The sequence below is a fragment of the Trachymyrmex cornetzi genome, unplaced genomic scaffold (genome assembly GCF_001594075.2).
Source record: "Trachymyrmex cornetzi isolate Tcor2-1 unplaced genomic scaffold, Tcor1.1 scaffold4, whole genome shotgun sequence".
NCBI lineage: Eukaryota > Metazoa > Arthropoda > Insecta > Hymenoptera > Formicidae > Trachymyrmex > Trachymyrmex cornetzi.
The window spans coordinates 707,966-726,310 of NW_017298743.1; the positions used below are offsets into that span (position 1 = coordinate 707,966).

At 32.7% G+C, this 18,345-nt stretch overlaps 4 protein-coding genes across 11 annotated transcripts in view; 1 reads left to right on the top strand and 3 right to left on the bottom strand.

Moving 5' to 3' along the window:
- Window positions 1-85: 85 nt before the first annotated feature.
- Window positions 86-1,642, bottom strand: LOC108764190 (translation machinery-associated protein 7 homolog). Its single transcript, XM_018512287.1, has 2 exons — window positions 1,475-1,642; window positions 86-577 (listed from the first exon to the last, which is right to left on the bottom strand). Exon 2 carries the CDS (start codon window positions 574-576, stop codon window positions 382-384), a length of 195 nt encoding a protein of 64 aa, XP_018367789.1. The 5' UTR covers window position 577; window positions 1,475-1,642; the 3' UTR covers window positions 86-381.
- A 779-nt stretch (window positions 1,643-2,421) lies between these two features.
- Dhfr (dihydrofolate reductase) lies at window positions 2,422-4,995 on the top strand. Of its 3 annotated transcripts, none has more exons than XM_018512260.1 (6): window positions 2,422-2,539; window positions 3,896-4,016; window positions 4,084-4,239; window positions 4,316-4,433; window positions 4,680-4,789; window positions 4,859-4,995. In XM_018512260.1, the coding sequence occupies exons 1-6, from the start codon at window positions 2,506-2,508 to the stop codon at window positions 4,932-4,934; spliced, it is 615 nt and encodes a 204-aa protein (XP_018367762.1). In that variant the 5' UTR covers window positions 2,422-2,505; the 3' UTR covers window positions 4,935-4,995. The 3 variants fall into 3 exon arrangements, with proteins under 3 accessions (XP_018367762.1, XP_018367763.1, XP_018367764.1); XM_018512261.1 differs by lacking the exon at window positions 2,422-2,539 and adding an exon at window positions 2,619-3,164; XM_018512262.1 differs by lacking the exon at window positions 2,422-2,539 and adding an exon at window positions 3,592-3,748.
- On the bottom strand, window positions 4,957-6,326 carry HINT1 (histidine triad nucleotide binding protein 1). Of its 2 annotated transcripts, XM_018512339.1 has the most exons (3): window positions 5,983-6,326; window positions 5,194-5,464; window positions 4,957-5,001 (listed from the first exon to the last, which is right to left on the bottom strand). In XM_018512339.1, exons 1-2 carry the CDS (start codon window positions 6,181-6,183, stop codon window positions 5,195-5,197), a joined length of 471 nt encoding a protein of 156 aa, XP_018367841.1. In that variant the 5' UTR covers window positions 6,184-6,326; the 3' UTR covers window positions 4,957-5,001; window position 5,194. The 2 variants fall into 2 exon arrangements, with proteins under 2 accessions (XP_018367841.1, XP_018367840.1); XM_018512338.1 differs by lacking the exon at window positions 4,957-5,001 and having other exon boundaries at window positions 5,086-5,464.
- Window positions 6,327-7,717: 1,391 nt separating this feature from the next.
- LOC108764178 (cyclin-dependent kinase 4) overlaps window positions 7,718-18,345 on the bottom strand; it is a 15,866-nt gene continuing 5,238 nt past the window's right edge. For 2 of the 5 annotated variants that reach the window (XM_018512270.1, XM_018512269.1), the window contains exons 2-5: window positions 9,019-9,791; window positions 8,472-8,831; window positions 8,047-8,207; window positions 7,718-7,940 (exon numbers count right to left, since the gene is read on the bottom strand). In XM_018512270.1, the coding sequence (XP_018367772.1) occupies window positions 7,718-7,940; window positions 8,047-8,207; window positions 8,472-8,831; window positions 9,019-9,771 (1,497 nt within the window). In that variant the 5' untranslated portion in view covers window positions 9,772-9,791. Of the gene's footprint in view, window positions 7,941-8,046; window positions 8,208-8,471; window positions 8,832-9,018; window positions 9,792-17,494; window positions 17,535-18,018; window positions 18,136-18,345 lie in introns of those variants that run through there. The other 3 variants (XM_018512272.1, XM_018512268.1, XM_018512271.1) reach the window with 3 other exon arrangements.

Here is an 18,345-nt window from a genome sequence, read left to right on the forward strand (position 1 = left end):
TTAAACTAAAGCAATAGTTGAGAATATCAAATAGTATTATAACAATAATTATGTTAACAGTATATAAAGCGTAAGGATTGCTAGATTTAGAGATCTTTGTGTTCTTTATTTTGCTCCCTCTTGAATTAATGTATTTGACGTGAAACATATAAAATCGTATTTGATAAATGCTATTATACAAGACTCGCATTCATTTTTTTTTTAAGTTAGTAGAGAACACATCTATAATGTTATATTTACAAGTTTAAAAGTTCTCTCAGAAATAAAGGTCGTCAAAAAAAAATTGCAGTCTGGCGTAACAATAAGATCAAGTTCAAAATCATTGTTACAATTGGAACATTTATGGGCACAGTAGATCACATATTTTATCTATTACTACGATCATTTCTTTCCAGATTTTTTTATGCCACCGGTAACCAGAGGTCCTTTTTGACTGGCTTTCTTTGCTGCCTCAGCCAGAGCTTTCTGTGCTTCCTTTTGCTTTTGTTTAAAGGCTACATCCTCATCATCCAAAACTTTGCTTTCCTTCTTTGGTGCCTTCAAGGGTTTCTTCTTACCTCCTTCTCGGCCAGACATTCTAAAATATATAAAAATTAATCACATGTGTCTGAATATCGCTTATTAAAAATGACACATAGCTCTAACATTGTATCCAAGAAGTCACTTAATTGTTTACTGTGTAGACAGTCATCTGGGGTGACCTTGACATTCCCAGTTAAAAGTCATTATTATTAATCATAGCTATACACACTTTTTCTACCCTTGATATACACACTTGGGTCCTTGGGACCCTATCCATATTTATACCATAACTTCCATAAAAAGGACATGTTTCAATTAATTTTTTTTCCAATCGATGAAGAAACAAGTCTATAATATATAAAAATCGATAGAATTAAGGAACTTTGAGATATATAGATTCAAAGAAAAAGAAAAGTTTAGAAACACGAAAAAAATTTTGATTTAGCAAATTGTACTGGAATTTCTGAGACTTCAGTGTGTATATAGCTAGGGTTAATTATATATATGAATTATTCTATAATTTATTTAAAATCATTACGTAGATTTAATCAACATTTTCTAAATAAACATAAGAAAAAATTTTTTTTAACATATAGATATTCTCAATCAAGAGAACAAAAAAAAACTGATCGAACTTCATTGTTGGGATATAAAAAATCTTCTCAGGTAACTATTCTTGGATTAAATCAATATAACCTCCACAGAAACGGAAATTAATCAAATCACAGACAAAATATTCTACAATAAGCGATGGACAATGTTAACAGCTGTGCCATTAATATTATCAGAAAATTAAATCCACAATTCGTTCAAATATATAGAAAATACTTAAAAGTTATAGATATAATTATAAATTATAGATACATTCATGAAACAGCGACATACGCATACTACGCACATACCACTCTTACTAGATTATGGAATTCTGTCAGTATTGGAGTACTCCACTTACTTGCAGCAGTACTAAATTTCCAGACAAGATAGCGAAGTACGAATGAAACACGACAGATCTCGAAATACGTTCTGATGAAGATTAACAAATGCCGCTGTATGGCAAATTTTTCTCGAGCTAATCGCACAGATTGTGCTGCCGCAAACCGTGAATTCGAACTATTCGAAGCTCGGCGATCTCAGGTCTGTTCCTTATAGCTAGTTGCTAAATAGATACTTTTATTACTTTTCTATTCTATCACTTTTCTTCTCTTTTAACTTTTTATCTATAATTCGGGTCAGAATTTAAAATAGAATTTAACTTGTAGAATATACAAAATATCCGAAGAATTACACACAAATATGCAATATATATATATATGTGTAAAAAATATCTCTACTGAATTTTTCATATAAATTTTCAAATTTTTGGGTAAATTTAAGTTTTGAAATAATTTATAACTTTTTAGAAAATTTTTCAGGTTTTTTTACGTAAATTCGAACACTTTCGATGAAGTTTACAACTTTTCTAGAATTTTTATTAAATGAAAATTCAAATTAATATGAAATATTCTGAAATGTCTTATTTTATAATTTTTCTAAAATCTTAAGTTTTCTCAGATTTTACAAATTTCATACAAAATTACAGAATGAGAAGTATAGAATGAGAAGTCTTAGAATATTTTTCAACACATTTATATATACTCGTATATGTAATATTCTAAGAAAAGTTGTAAACTTTCTCAGTTTTTCTAAAAAGTGTTTCAAGTCGTATAAAAGTTTTAGGAAAAATTTTCATCAGAGAAATATGACATATTAAATTGCAAATATATAATTCTGTCCTACATTCTATAATCTAAAGGACTTTACACGCATTTTTTATTTTAATTTCAGAAAGTGTAAGGTAGTTATAAAAAACAGCTATTACTTGTAGTTTTTATAAAAAATAATTATTTCATTATTCGAAATAATCTATCAAGATTCATCAGATTACGACACACAGCTTTTGGTGAAGGAAGATCGTACTTGGAATCGGTTTAAGAATTCGATACAATGTTGTTCAACTTTAACATTTATAAATATGGAAGTAAGTTGTATATATATTTTTTATACAAACAAATTTGATCCAGATTGTTTGAATTATTTCTCTTGAGTGCAAGTCTCTTTCTCATCACATTCGATTAACATTTATATTTCTGAATAACAACATAAAAGTTAAATATTATTGCAAATAACAATATATCTTTTCCCCTCTTTCGTTTTGTCCGAAGTTCAAGTGTTGGTAGTATTGACGTTATTATTGGGACAAGATTCTCTAAGTCCTTAAAAGTTTCTTTCTTCTTCCATTATTGGTCTGTTCTTTTCAGCTAAACTCCTCTCGCATCGTTCATCTCTCTTCTTTTTCTCTCCACGCTGAAGAAAAGAGAAGGAAAGATGAACGGTATAAAAGAAGTGTAGCTAAAACGAATAAATTATATTACACGCTATGCTACAGAAAATTGTTCTTTCTTTTTTTTTAAGACCATTTAGGAAGTGAAGAAAAGCACAGCCAAAAAGAATGGCATCAAATATTGCACTTTAAAAGAAAGATTCGCGTTTCTCTAAAGAATTCCAAAACAGAATGGTGGGGACAAGATATTCGAACAGATAGCTCGACCGTTAGTCTCACTAGTCAGTAAACAGTTTCCTTCGCGACAGTCAGCAGAGCTAAAGTAAATAGAATAAGCAAATAAAATTCTTATCAAGATAATTAATTGAAAGATTTAATACATGGCAGCATTGAAACAATTTAGATCTTTTGTTCACATAATTTATTAATTATTTTATTTAATTAGCTCGTATATATAAGTAATGGAATTTTAATTAAAAAATTTGTTTGACGTCAAGGCGTGATAGTAAGAATCATGTAAAGTACTTGCTGATATCAGCATCTTCTGTAGAATCTAAAAGAATTTTTAATATAACAAAATAAAAAAATATCTACTGGAAAATCTGATGGAGAATTGAAGCAAAAATGTTAGCATGGTCATTTTTCTGAATACAAATCAATGGCTTTTTCTTAAAATATGCTTGCTGTAAATATAATTTCTAAATTTTTTTATAATTACAATTCGAGCTTAATTTTTAAAAACAACTCTTCGAGTTACAGTAATTTTATATTATTGGCATTGACAAAGTGAAAGGAATCTTAGTCCTTGAAATTGCTTGACAACGTAAAAATTAAAAAGCGATTCCATTAGAATTTATAATCGCTGATACATCTGCGTGATTGTACCTTATCGCTATTATTAAAAACGTAATCATATCGAAGAATCATCAATATTAATATTTCACGACTTTTTCACGAACTAATATTTTCAATGGAGCAATAAAACTTCAATTAAAGTGTTCAATCACGATTTTTTTAAACAAACGTAAATTAAATAATGCCATGTGTGTTTAGGATCATTGCACCGGATTTATTCAAGAGTGCAACTCAACATGCCACCTAAATTGGAATTAATTGCCGCAGCATGCGAAAATATGGGTATTGGAATAAATGGCGATTTACCATGGCGTTTAAAGTAAGATTAATAAACCGTATACTCAATTAATTTAGAGAGAATATTTGAATGAATGATTCGTACGTAGGACGGAAATGGCGTACTTCACGTACATGACGATTAACACAGAGCATAAAAATAAAAGGAACGTCGTACTTATGGGTCGGCGCACGTGGGAGTGCATCCCCAAAAAATATCGACCTCTGAAGGACCGAATAAATATGGTGTTAACTTCGCAATCATTGTAATTATGGGCAAAATAACAAATGTCGAAGAAAATTTAATTTGTCAGAAAACAATAGATCATATATCAATTTTAGGGATTATGGAGATGACGCGATAACATGTAAAAGTATACCACATGCGCTTGACATAATTTCAGGAATGCAGAATGAAGTAGAAAGGATATGGGTAATAGGAGGAAGTAGCTTGTACAAGGTTTGTACGATAAATTAATCCAATACTTTCTTTTCGGTTGCACAACACTATAGATTCTCTCCACTTCATTCGTGAAACGTACTCACAATGAAACGTATCAAGTATTCGCGATTCAAAGTTAAAAGAAAGAGAAACAATTTGAACAACAGAAAGTGCGATTAAAAGAACAGACCCGATACTGCAACAAAAATTTAAATGTTAATAATTTAAATTAGATGTAACAATTATTGTATAACTTCATACTAGAGTGCCATGGAATCTTCGTACTTTGGACGATTGTATTTGACGCGTATAAAGAAAAAATTTGAATGTGATACATTCTTTCCTTCTATCCCAAACGATCTCGTGTTAATCGAGTAAGTATTAATGTTTCTTTGCATTAGATATGTTTCACATTGCTGTTTTTCTAATAATAATAATTCCAGCGATCCAACGGTACCACAAGGCATACAGGAAGAAAAAGGAATTAAATTTGTATATGAAGTGTATGAAAGAAGATAAAACTACTTCTTTCAACCAAATTAAAATTGTAAACGTATTATTTTTGTGAACATTATTTTTGCTGCATCTGTAACAAATAAAAGTGGAATGTCATAAAAAACCGTTAGATATTATCAATTATAGTTTTAATACATAAATTATATTACTGATGATATTTTTTATACAATGTTCTTCAATCATATACTTCCAATACTTTATTCATAGAAAGTAACGACTTCATAACGAAAATCAAGGTTTATATATTTAAATGTATAAATACATTAGCCAGGAGGCCACTGCAACTGCCGACCGCCAAGAACATGCAGATGCAGATGATACACTGACTGTGCACCGTGTTTTCCATCGTTGATGACTAAACGAAACCCATTCGTCAAACCTTTTTGCTTTGCAACTTTATGAGCGACATTCATCAGGTGACCAAGCAAAGGTTCATCTTCATCTTGAACTTTGGAGAGTTGCGAAATTGGCTTTCGTGGAATCACCAGAAAATGTACTGGTGCTTGAGCATTTATATCATCAAATGCGACGCACTGTCAAATCAGAAATATATTCAATAAATTAATATTAGCATTTCGCATAAAAACAAAACATTATTTAATCCAAATCAAACTATCACTAATATAAAAATATATAAAAATTAATTTCCTCTCTATATCTATATTTATTCTAATTCACAAGTTTTCTGATATAACAAAAATCAACTAATAGTTTCTATGCAACTCAGTAGACTGGAACAAGTGGTTATATAATAATCATATAGATGGCAAAATAAATAACAAATCATTTCAGATAATTAGACGGAATTTCTGCTGCACGTATAAAAGTAAACGCAATACATAGCATAATGTAAATTTATTTTAATGCTTACAAACACATTCAGACATTTTGGCCATACTTTTTATGTTATGGTAAGCAATATCGTGTGCATAAAATAATACATAATATTTTCAACAAGTTTGATGCAAAACGTTCAAGTGACGCCGGTAGGTCGAATTTGCTATGTAATTCAACAAAAAAATACAATTTTATGTGTTACGCCATAGTTTACCTGGCTATCCTCGTAAATAAAGTTGCATGGGATTTCTTTACGTAATATCTTTCCAAATATCGTATCACCTTCCGGCGCAGCGGATTGTGCCTTCTCCACCTCGGTCGCCATTTTCCTTAAACTAGCAGAACAGACCGGTAGGTTGCCACCTATTGTCAGGTGTTTGTACGCATTTACGACGAGGTTCGAAAGCAACCTCATGTCAAAAGTCGGTGATGTCGACGCAACTACGATAATCTTTAAAACAGATATCGTTAGCTGCACATTACATGCGCGTTTCAATGCTTCGTTTATCTCTGAATTCCATTTTATTACAGTCCGAAGGTCGCAACGTTCATGTCAGTGCAGCCACGATCAAGATATCGAAGCGCGAATTTCAAATTCGACAATTGCTGGAAAGCCAGAAATAGATTACGTATTATAGAATTATTCGGAATGGATTCCTATTGGATTTATTTCATTTTCCCTAGAAAGCACAATAAAAATTTACAGAATAAATAAACAATTCCGATTGAAATCCATTCCGAATAATTATTTAAAAGGTATATGTATCAGAATACTTGCCGGATCGGAACGTTTTCTTGTTTCAACGGACTACTTTCTGTATTCATTACGATTGTAAAAAATCAAAAAGTTGGCTGATGAATACATCGAGGAGATTATTTGCGAGACAGAATCTTGCATGTAAAACTATAAAACTTTTATTTCATAAGACAGTCTTCTCTTAATAATGCGATTATTCTATTTTCGAAGTCTTAATACAATAATGCACTCTAAGAGGCACATAAATATTGTCACTTATTGCTTTATACACGTATTGTCAATATTGTACATTAATAAAAATACGCTATTAATGATTGCAATGGTTCATGGTACATGCAAAGTATGGCAGTGCGCTTTCTGGTTTTCTCCGGAAGATCTTTAAATCATTCCCGTATTCCTAATGGGTCGCAAAGGCCCCAGTCTTAGAAAAATAATTCTACTTATAAAAAATATACATAGTGTTATCTTGAATTACATTAATTTCGCATTAAACTAAAGCTAAGTTAGCTATGTGTTACAATCGCTTTCATATCTCTAATAGGATTTGCCGTAACTACGCATATCTTATGTAATATAATGTAAATGTCGTGCATACTATTAACCACTAAGTAATAACTGCTGTGAAATATAAAAAAAAAAGTTAATCAGAAGTGTAATTCATAACGTTATTATAAAAAGACGATTGACTGAAACATTGAGACATTAGACAGTAAATAAATAACATATCAAAAATAATAATAATCGCTTCACTTTCATATTGTACATTAAGGTACGCCTAGGATAAGTTAACTTAAATATTATAAACTTATTTCGTAAAGTGTTAGATTATTATATTTACTGTTAATAACTTAATTACGCAAGGTGTAAAAGTAAGGGATATGTATAATGACTACTATTTAATACGACGCAACAAATTTAAGTGCTAATTGAATTTATAGTATTATAGCATTTATATGCACAGTTGTTAATACTCGGATTAGATATTTAATATATAATCAACGTGTTATTAGTTAATTCTGCATATGTACTATAATAATATTCATACTGTAGTACGGTTAAATGTACTTCTATTCCTGAATATAATACGTCAGTCTGAGTTTGCTAGTTTTATATATATATATATATATATATATATATAAATAATCTATCAATAAGTTTAGATAACTCACGGAATAGAGAGAGAGAGAGAGAGTTATTGTACGCCCTCATCGGAAAAGTATCGGTGTCTTACGGCTTTTGCTGCAGTTATACGACTATGAGGATCAAACATGAGCATGTTCTTTATTAAGTCTAATCCATCTTCATTGAGATCTGGTACTATTAGACTGAGAGGTCTCGGACGTCTATGTGGAAAAGCATTCCAATTGAGCGATACATTCTCCGGCCATTCTTCCTGTGATGGAGTACCCAAAACTCTAAAATAAAGAGCCAAAATATATATATATATAACATGAAGAAATATTCGGAAATTCAAAGTTTATTCTGAAAACAGAAAACCAAAAGTATATATATATAACTCACTGGAAAATCCTGTCCAGTTGATCACCCTCACTGGTACCTGGGAATAACGGTTCCAATTTGCAAAGTTCTGCTAGTATGCATCCGACAGACCAAACATCTACAGGAGTAGCATAGGAACATCCTAAAAGTACTTCGGGTGCTCGATACCATTGGGTTACAACCTAGACAGAATATCATAAGGTTTTCTTAATTGCGATATTAAATGATACATAAAAAGTTGCTCATTTTCTTTGAATCACATGCACTGATATATTATCACTTATTTAATACAATAAATATTCAAAAAATTATAGTTAAAAATGAAGTTATAAATACAAATATCTATATACATAAATAAATAATGATCAAACAATGACGATAGTAATAACAATATTTGTGATCGAGAAGAAGTATATAATTTGTAATACTTAATATCTAACACGTACCACGGAAGTTAATCTCATTTCAAAACCGTACGTCTTGGCCAGACCAAAATCCGCGATCTTGATTCTCCCTTCCCGTGTTACTAGAAGATTCTGCGGCTTCAAGTCCCTGTGTATTATTCTATGGCTGTGTAGAAACTCCACTCCACAAAGTATCTCTTTCAACATTTGCCTCACAAGATACGGTGGGATGCTTAATCGGGGCGAGCTATTCCGATAATTAGCTATGTACGAAGCGAGATCTCTTTCTACGTGTTCGAACACCAACCAAAAGGTGATATCACGTTCCGGTCTTTCGAATGTACCATCACCCGATGATACATCAAGATAATCTCCTCCTTGGCAGGTATCCAATAATCTGACCTGGATAACAAAGAGCAAATATATAAAATATGTACCTATACCTACAATATAGTATTAATTAATAAATAAAAGATTCTATTTATGATAATTTATAACGAAATGTAGAATATTGAAGATCAGTATATATACATACATATATAATACGTAATTAATAACGGAAATTATATTTTGATTAAAAAATGCTTACAATATGTGGGTGCTCGTATTGCTCGAGCGATTTCAAGGCAACAATTTCCCTTAATGTGGACTGAGGCAGACCATCCTCCGTCAAAGGTATCCTGACTCTCTTAAGCGCTACGGTTTGACCACTATTCTTATCTGTAGCTTTGTACACTGTCCCGTAAGCACCATTCCCGATAACGGACAAATTCTCGAACGACGGTCGTTCACGCAGCGAGTAACTTTGTATCGTCGTCTCTTCTGATCTTCTTCCGGAAGGAGCAGAGAGCTCACCTTGATCGCTGTACCTCATTACAACGGATTTTAACGTCTTGAGCTGCTCTTCTCTCGATGTACTCGGGATTGCTTCCGTTGAGGTCGATGCGATATCACTCTCTTGTCTGGGGAGATCATATGGATCCGGATCCGTTTGAGACGATTGTTTAGTCGATTCCGAGGACGTTTCACTGATTAAAACCGATTGCTTCGATGTTGTTGCCTGTTCTGTAACATCTGAAAGTTGTTTATCTCCTTCCGAAACGATTTCTGTCTGTGCAGAGATCTCTGTAACATCTGAGAGTTGTTTATCTCCTTCCGAAAGGATCTCTGTCTGTGCAGGTATCTCATTTGTGCTCGATGCCTCGGTACTTTCCACTTCGGTTAGGTGCTTTTCTCCAGACGAATCGGATGAGGTTTCGGATTGCTTGGGCCTTTTTGGGGCAGTTGGCGTCGATAAATCCGGTTCGAGCTCTGTGCTCAAACGTCGTGACCTACCAGCCATCACAACATCTCGACTTCTACCTGAAATAAAATTTGTTCTTATTATTGACAAAAATAATAATATTAAGAAATAGGAAAATACAATAATTTCTTGGAAAAGGAAACGAGAAAACCTTAACGTGTTTTAATTTCTCAAGGGTAGTATTTCTAAGGTATCTTTAAAGAATTTTACGTTAAAATGATAAAAACAAATAAGAATATATTATTTTTGCACACAGAAATTTTTAAAGTTATATTTATAAAACTAAAAATAATAATGTAAATATAATAATAATGTAAAAATAATAATGTAAATAAATAATGTAGATTAAAAATTTTTCTCAGAATTTTTATTCGAATTGGAACACTTTTTCAGAAATACTAAAAAAGTTTACATTTTTTCTTAGAATTATATACATGAATTCTATAGAAAAGATGTAGACTTTCTCGGCACTTCAAAAGTGTTTCATTTGTATAAAAAAATTTGAGAATTTTTTTTAATTATAAAATTGTTTAGAAAATTCTGAAATTTACATAAAAATTCTGAAAAATTATATAAACAACTTTGAGAAAAATTTTCATCAAAATTTTCAATGCAAATCATAAATAATAATAATAATAAGCGATAACTAGGAGCTAAATCCGAATCTTAGTAACGGGTTTTACTTCCGCTCGCTGATGATTACATCTATGAGCTCCTTGACAGATTGATATCAAGATCTATTGCGAAAACTACGCAAGGGGACGAGATGCACAGCACGGATATCGTGGCGCGTGCATGCGTGTTTGTACAGTCGCGCTTGCGACACACGAGCTCGCGTCGTAAAGCAGATACACGGGACCGGCTCGTTTCTCTCTTTCGCTTGCGTTTTATTAAAATTTCGAGACGGTACCACAAGCAGGACGTGCGATCATGGCAAGCCGTCTGCTACGCGACATCTGCACCGACACCTGCGCTCGTATAATAGCCCGCTATGCCGGCCTCATCGTCGGCTTTCCGGAACATCTTGTGAACGCAAAGGAAGCCCTAAACCCCACCAGGGGTCCTTGCCCTTTGTTTTCTTCGCCGGATCCAGCGATAGTAATTGATTGTGAAATAAATATGTCAAACTGTGGCATTGTCACCTCAAGAGTAAAATTCCACAAAAGAAAAAAATATATATTAGTCGTATCTCATTGGATTATTAAGCCTCTTTTTCTTCGTTTTCATTACGAATCTTATACGGAAAGAATGGTTTTGCTAAAAATCGAAAAATTTAGATACACACAGATCTGAAAATAGATTTTGTTGGACTATTGAAATAATTATGTATAGATCACTCAAGTCGATGGTAAAAATATCAAAACTGTTTGCGTTGCTCATCACGTTTGAATTTCTTACGTAATTATTTTGATGGTCCAACAAAATTATTTTGAAGTATAGCTAAATTTTTAGATACTTCAGCAAAATCATCCTTTCCATACAGAAGCTTACTGCAACGTAGCAATATTATCACAATATTATATTGGAACTTTGCAATATTGTTGGAATAATCTGTACTACATGTATTATTTCCGACATCTTCTAATGGCAAGCTATTTTTTTTATTCAAAACACAATAGATCTCACTAACAAGCTATGTAAACTGTAAACTATTGATTATAGTGTCTCACACTTGATACGAATGCGTGAATTTTGTTGCTTCCATACGGAAGATTCGTGATGATGAGTTGAATAAAAGAGGAAGCTGGAGATATTAGGCCAAAGAGATATGAAGTTGTGATAGAAAAGATCCATATGGCATAATTCAAATGATTTAAATAGCCGGATGCTGAAAAAAGGCACTCGCCTTCATTCAGAGGAAATAATAAACTATACTGTTATCACTTCGTAATTTCTTTGTGGTACATGGCCGCCGTTAGATGTTAGTTGTGGAAAAAGTCGACAGGGTACAGATAATCCAACATTATTTGATTTAATATCAAAATACATTCTTTTATATTACGAAAAAAAATTCTTAAACTTTTACGTTTAATCAAATAATGATCGTATTAATAAAATATTTTTGCTGTATTATGTTAACACAGACATAACGTCGAATATTAGTATACGAAAAGAATGGTTGTGCTGAAATATTTGAAAAGTATTTACAAATTTAGACAAATGTGAAAATAATTTTATTGGACTATCAAAATAATTATGTACGATCAAAAAAAAAAAAGTCTAGTTACTAAAATATCAAAAAGCCTTACAGCATTGCTCGTCATAAGTTTCCTAATAATTATTTTAATGGCCCAACAAAATTATTTTTGGATCTGTATCTATATTTAAATTTTTAGATACTTTAGTAAAATCGTTTTTTCCGTGTACTTTTGGTGGAGAACGCTTTGCAAACGGATGTACTCTCACGGTTTTGATTAAATTCTTCTATCAACTTCCTCTTACGATAAGAAATTCTAACTAGAAAAGCCGACCGGGGAGGAAGGAAGGAAGAAGTGAATGAACGAATGAACAAAAGAAACTGACTTTTAATCGCGAGAAATTTTTTGTTCTCAATGTCTGATATTGAGAAAAAGGAACAAAACGGGATGCTCGTAGGCGTAAATTTTAACGGGGTGCATTGTGGAAAAATTCCGGGCGAGATATGTCGCAAAATGAAAGAAACGAAAGAAAAAAAAGGGAAATATATGGGCGATTCAGGGAACTGGAGAAAAACATGTCCTTGTTCTGGAGGCGACCAACAACTTTGTATGTACAGAGCGCGTTTCCATACAGCATTATCTCGAGACCACCTTCCTGGAAGAGGCAGATGTTTCTATACAGTTTCGTTAGACACCAAGAAGAAGAAACAGTGAAGTCGATGAAGCGTAGTTTAGCAATATTTAAGAAAAAAAAAAACACATTTCGAGAAGATGGAAGCATATTACTTAGTCTGTTTTTATAATTACTTTTCGTTTATTTTTATTAGAAATGAACGAAAAGTAATTATAAAAGAGACTAAGTAATACGCCTCCATCTTCTTGAATGTGTATTTTTTCTTAATTGTTGCTAAATTTTCTATTAGTAGATGCAACGGTGCGCCAATAACTTATTTTCGCTGGTAATACACTTGTAAATATATGTCTGCATATTTTGGAATACATAGGGGAGACTAAAGGAAATATTACTCATTCTGTCACCATGTATTTTTTATTAATTCAAGTAGATAACTTGGATGGTAATCGTGCAAAGAATATGCGTTCTGTAATTGTTTCTCTTATAAAGTCTCTAAAATTATTAAGAACACGATTGTTAAAAACGTTCGATATTTTACGTTTTCACTGCAAAGAATTTACAACACAAGATCACGATATTTATTGCTGCAACACTTTCCACATAATTTTCAATAAATCCATCATGATTTTCAAAAGTTGCCGTTTGCTGTAAAATATTGTGTACCAGTGAAAATCCGCAAGTAATATTCTTTAGATATTTTTAGTTGAATAATAGACATCTTTCCTTCTTTTCGAGAGGTCTTCCTTTTATTGTCTTTAAATGCTTTTCTGTTCTCATGCATCCCTTGGTAAAATACAATGTTCTTCTGTATATATATATATATATTGTTATATCAAGTGTCACGTAAAAAGGACGAAAATAACCCAACAAAGTTGACGTAGTAGATAAGCGGTTGGGACACGGGAAAACTGATAACTCGAGAAGTCTTCGTGCTAGATAAACAACCGTACACGAAAGAGGATGTCCAATGGAGTACAAAAAGATGTTTAACTGAATCTTAACTTAACCGTCTAAACCAAGACGCACTGACATGTAGACTCGAGGCTACGAAATGTGAAATCACGCAATGCTCGTCTTATTGTTAGAAAAACACAACTTCCGCTGGCAAATTAGATAACGTAAGAACTTTCGAACGTCGGAATGTCGTGTTACTCAATCTTCTTATCACATTACTCGACGAAGTACACTCGATACACACGCGCGCGGACTCAGCAGTTTCCGTGTAATAAATAAATAAATTTATATACCATGTTACATGTCAGCATTTTATTTTTAATTTCGGAATCAAACAATGGCTGCGTTCAGCAGAGAAAGCAGCTTTGCAACTGTTGTAAAATTCTTCAATATGATTGGTTTATACATTTAGATCCAATCAGGAACTAAGGGCAAGACCAATCATATTGAAGAATTTTACATTTAAATATTTTGAGGTAAATATTAAAAGAACGAAAATAATATAAAAGTGTAATTAAAAAAAGAGGAAGTAAAAAAACTTACGAAAAAATTGCGTTTATTAGAAACGTGTCGCTTAAACTTCTTCAGTCTCTCGTTTCAATTTTTGCATATTTCGAGAAAAAGAAAAGTGAACACTGATAATGCTCTGTCTAAATTATTATACATCAAGTTACCTCAAAGGAAAATCATTTCCTATTATTTGGAGTTTAACTCACTCATTAGGTTTCTCTCGACGAAATCATTAAAATTTTACGTTGCACGACGTAAAATTATTGCCCCGCGGCTTCCGTAAAGTTACACGTGTCACGATTGTTTACGCACTGTGTAGCGCGTGGCGTAACTAGTATAATATATAACGCGTAAATCATGCGTCGCCTCAATTGCAACATAATTGAAGGCACATTTAGGATTATTGTTTGCAAAGTCGAGTATCAACGTGTGTAGATCTACGTTGGATGAATGAACGGTTACATATGATTAAAGTACACTGTGTTTACACTCATTAATTCATCATGACCGGATAGGTGCAATAATGTTAAGTTCGAAACAGGACAAATATTGCGTTTTGTTAAAATAATGTGTGTTATCTTCTTAAAGTAATTCTCGAGATCGCGTCTATTAACTTTAGGATGCACAAAAGAGGTCAATCACTCTAAATGCAAGTCGTCGATTATCTTATCTCAATCCGGGCATCCGCGCTACAACTTCGAGAATAAAGATAAAAATGTACATAAGATTAATCTTTCACATATCACAGAATTGCTATATAAATGTAAAATTTTTTGATTATAAATTGCACAATTTAATCAAATCTTGCAATTAGATAAATAATCATAAATGTAAAATGAATACTCAAATAAATTCGTAAAGTTCGAGCCACAGAGTTATGCATTTTTGTGTATCAAAAATATTGTTATACTTTTTAAATTGAAAATGTTATTCATCATGTTGAAATGCGATAAGTATATCGCTCTCTTTAGAAATGACACAACCGAAAAATTAAGTTTCTCAGAAAAAAGAAAAGACTATTGTTCAACCTGAGAGAAAATTACTGACTAATCAAATTGTAAAAAAAAAAAAAAAAATTTCTTAACATAATCAAGTGTTATTTTTTTTAGTTGTATCATTTTTTAAGCATAAAGGGAACGATCTTTTCGATGAAAAATAACATATTGTAAACAACTTGTAATTGTTAATTGGAAATATCAGAAAGTCTCATAAAAAAAGATTGTTACATTGTTACACGTTTATATGATTATTATATTGGGAAACCAAATGGAATGTTGTTTGAATTTAAATAATCGGCATTCTCTTTTTCAATAAAATTGTCAACAAAAAATGCCGTTCTTCGTGCGGGGAAAACTTCACCGTGGAAGAACGCTGTGACGGTCTAATTAGAAACTCGAATAATTTATGAGTGCCGCGTCGTTCTATTCAATTAAGGACGCTGAAAATACATCTTTGACGATATTCTGGGGGGTTTGCTACGCTAGACTACCGAACCGAGTAAACAGGGCGTCGCTGCTTCTAGATTATCCGCAGGATTGACACTACTATGTACTCAAGTCTTTCACACAACAAACACTTGCTCGACGTTCTCATTCATTTCTATTTCTAGAACGAAAAATCGAGGGTAAGGAGAATACGCATATTCAGTATCGTATATCATTTCGACGGTATCCAGGAAGCTGAATATGATCCACCTTCCATAAAAATATCCGTTCTAGAAAAATAATTTTCGTTAAATCGTTCAATGATTTTACTGTTTAAAATTAATATATATATTTTTAAAGATAATTGGTGTAATTTATGTAAGAAAAGGTTAATAGTTTAAACAAAAATTTTTAATTTATAAAAATTCTTTGTTTTTTAATTAATTCATAATCATTTATTTATATATAACAGATACATTTGTTATATATAATAAAATATAATATATTTAAAATATATGTATTTTATTTTATTAATGGGTTTACTAACTTTTAAATTATACATATAAATATTTGAATACTTCACGTAAAATTTAATTTTATCATTTTCTTAAAATTCATAATTCCAATAAATAGGGCTAGTTATTACTTTCAAAGTAAATAAAGTTTATTTTTATTCTAAGCTATTCATTGGAATGTTTACTAGAATTTTTATAAATGAAAGATTTGTAGATGACAATTATTGGCTACGAATAATTTGTATATCAAGTTTTATAATTATTGACTGATGTTTAAAGTTCATATAAATATACAGATTATCTACAAATGTGCAAGTTCAGTGACGCCTTATCGTGGAAGAATCATCATATTTCTTAGATATGAAACTGCAAGTGTTGCACTTATGTGTCAGAATGTGTAGATTTGAATGAGCATGAATGCGATACGTTGCAATCTTCTCGGAATACTGATCAGCATAAATTATTCATTTAGAGTTGGAATGAGCTAACTAATAGAATTATCTTCTACGCTAAACGCGTTTCATTGTCGAGTAAAATGAGCGTAATAATGTGTTAAGATGTGAAGAAAATAAATCGTCGAATTTTTTGATATTTGAATGAACTCACTTCTTTAATAATTTATCCAAATTAATTTATCGCTTTTTCATTCACATTAATTAATATTATATATTAATTTTTAAAATGCATTGCTCCTTTTAAATTACCTCTTGAATAATAAAAATGCACACAACTTTTCGAAAATTTATCTACACAGTGAAACGATATTTAACTTCTCCTAAGGATTCAGATTTTCACCCGAATACCCCAAGTTTATCCTTAAAATTCGATTTAACATTCGGTAAATCACAAAGGATAAAACGATACCTGGGTGACACTCAGGTGGGGATCTGAACATAGCCGAGGATATTCCGTGTTTACGGTCACATGGTTTTTCTACGCGTTACTCTACGCACACCGTTCGTAAACAAGAGGGACGCACAATGGCGGCGGGAGTAGGGCAAACCAACCCCGTTGCCGAGCTGTCGCTTCTTGTCTTATCTTTACACGTTGAAACATTTCACACACGTCCTGCGTTTCACAGATATGCTATCCGTAATCCCATCGAAATGCATTTCTCACGATGAATATTACGAAACACGGTGATAAATGAAGATAAACGAAGTATGCGCTTTGCGTGAGGAAAGAGAGAAGTGAAAATTATTCTTTAGACTTTGAATACAGATTCGATCTCTACGTCTTTTGAAAATTCTGCGCACTTAAACGACATACGGCAAAATAAAATATGAAAACTTATAACAAAATGCGTTTGATGATATTTAACGCCGAGAATACGCCAGTTTATATTTTGAGAAATATAAAAGAAAATTCATAAAGCTAAATCAATAAACAAACCAACTAAAAGTAACACAACATCGATATGTTATAATTTTACACCTAATTTAACGATGTAACTGTTAATTATAACATTGATGTTATTACTGTTAATTGATATTTATTGGAAATTAGATATCGAAGCTAAAGTTATAATACACAATTCAAGGGAAATCTTATTTTCGTATCGTAATTTACAGACAAACATTTCGATACCTTCGTTTACAGATCACATTCTTCCTCACTGCAGGAAATCTGTCGGATTATATCCATGCGTTGAAGTTCTTATCAACCAACATGATTTCAAATCGTGACCACCTATTAGATAAGAGTCTACGATCGTTTTTGACGTTGCTGAATCTCCGTTCATCAGCGAGATCAACAAGAAAGCCCATTTAAATCTCTGTGACTCTCACGCGCGATTTTTCATTGGAGTCCCGTGGAGAAGCGATTGGCGAACATTCGCCACGAACCAGCTCGTCCAATCGTTGCGCGAATTTCGGTGCCGGTGGCTTCACACGCGAGATAGGTACACTGTGGGATCCCCCGCGTTGGCCGCCAACGCAAAGAGAAGAAAACTACCGAAACCGGCCGCTCATATTTCACCGTGAGCTCTCCTTTCGAGAGGTAATGGGAAGCACGATCTGTCTTTCTCTTTTTCTTCCTCCTTCTCTCTTCCTCTTAAAAGTCCGGCGTCTTTCACGTTCCAGCAACCCCAAAGTCCCGCATTCCGCACTTACCTACCTACCGACGCTGAGGTGCTGACCTCCTGCGAGAGGAGCGAAACAGCGGAAACCCGTGACGCTGCGTCTATACTCCACAGAAGACGAAGAAGAAGAAGAAGAAGAAGAGAATGAGGATGAGGATGAAGATGAAGATGATGGTGAGGATGAGCGCACGCAGAAGACAGAGAACGACGAGAGTCGAACGGACGGACGGACGGATAGATGGACGATGCGCGCGAGAGATACAATAGAGACGGACAACACAACCGAAACTGTATATGCACGACCCAGGCGCACGCCGGAAACGGTATTAACGAATGCCCCGGCGTACGCACTCGCTCG

Excerpts from the sequence above, each read along its gene's own strand:
- LOC108764190 (XM_018512287.1), bottom strand. The coding sequence starts at position 576 with ATGTCTGGCCGAGAAGGAGGTAAGAAGAAACCCTTGAAGGCACCAAAG.
- Dhfr (XM_018512260.1), top strand. The coding sequence starts at position 2,506 with ATGTTGTTCAACTTTAACATTTATAAATATGGAA. Across the intron at positions 4,017-4,083 it reads GATTTACCATGGCGTTTAAA|GACGGAAATGGCGTACTTCA; the intron begins GTAAGATTAATA and ends ATTCGTACGTAG. Across the intron at positions 4,240-4,315 it reads GTGTTAACTTCGCAATCATT|GGATTATGGAGATGACGCGA; the intron begins GTAATTATGGGC and ends TATCAATTTTAG.
- HINT1 (XM_018512339.1), bottom strand. The coding sequence starts at position 6,183 with ATGAGGTTGCTTTCGAACCTCGTCGTAAATGCGTACAAACACCTGACA. Across the intron at positions 5,465-5,982 it reads TTATTTACGAGGATAGCCAG|TGCGTCGCATTTGATGATAT; the intron begins GTAAACTATGGC and ends CTGATTTGACAG.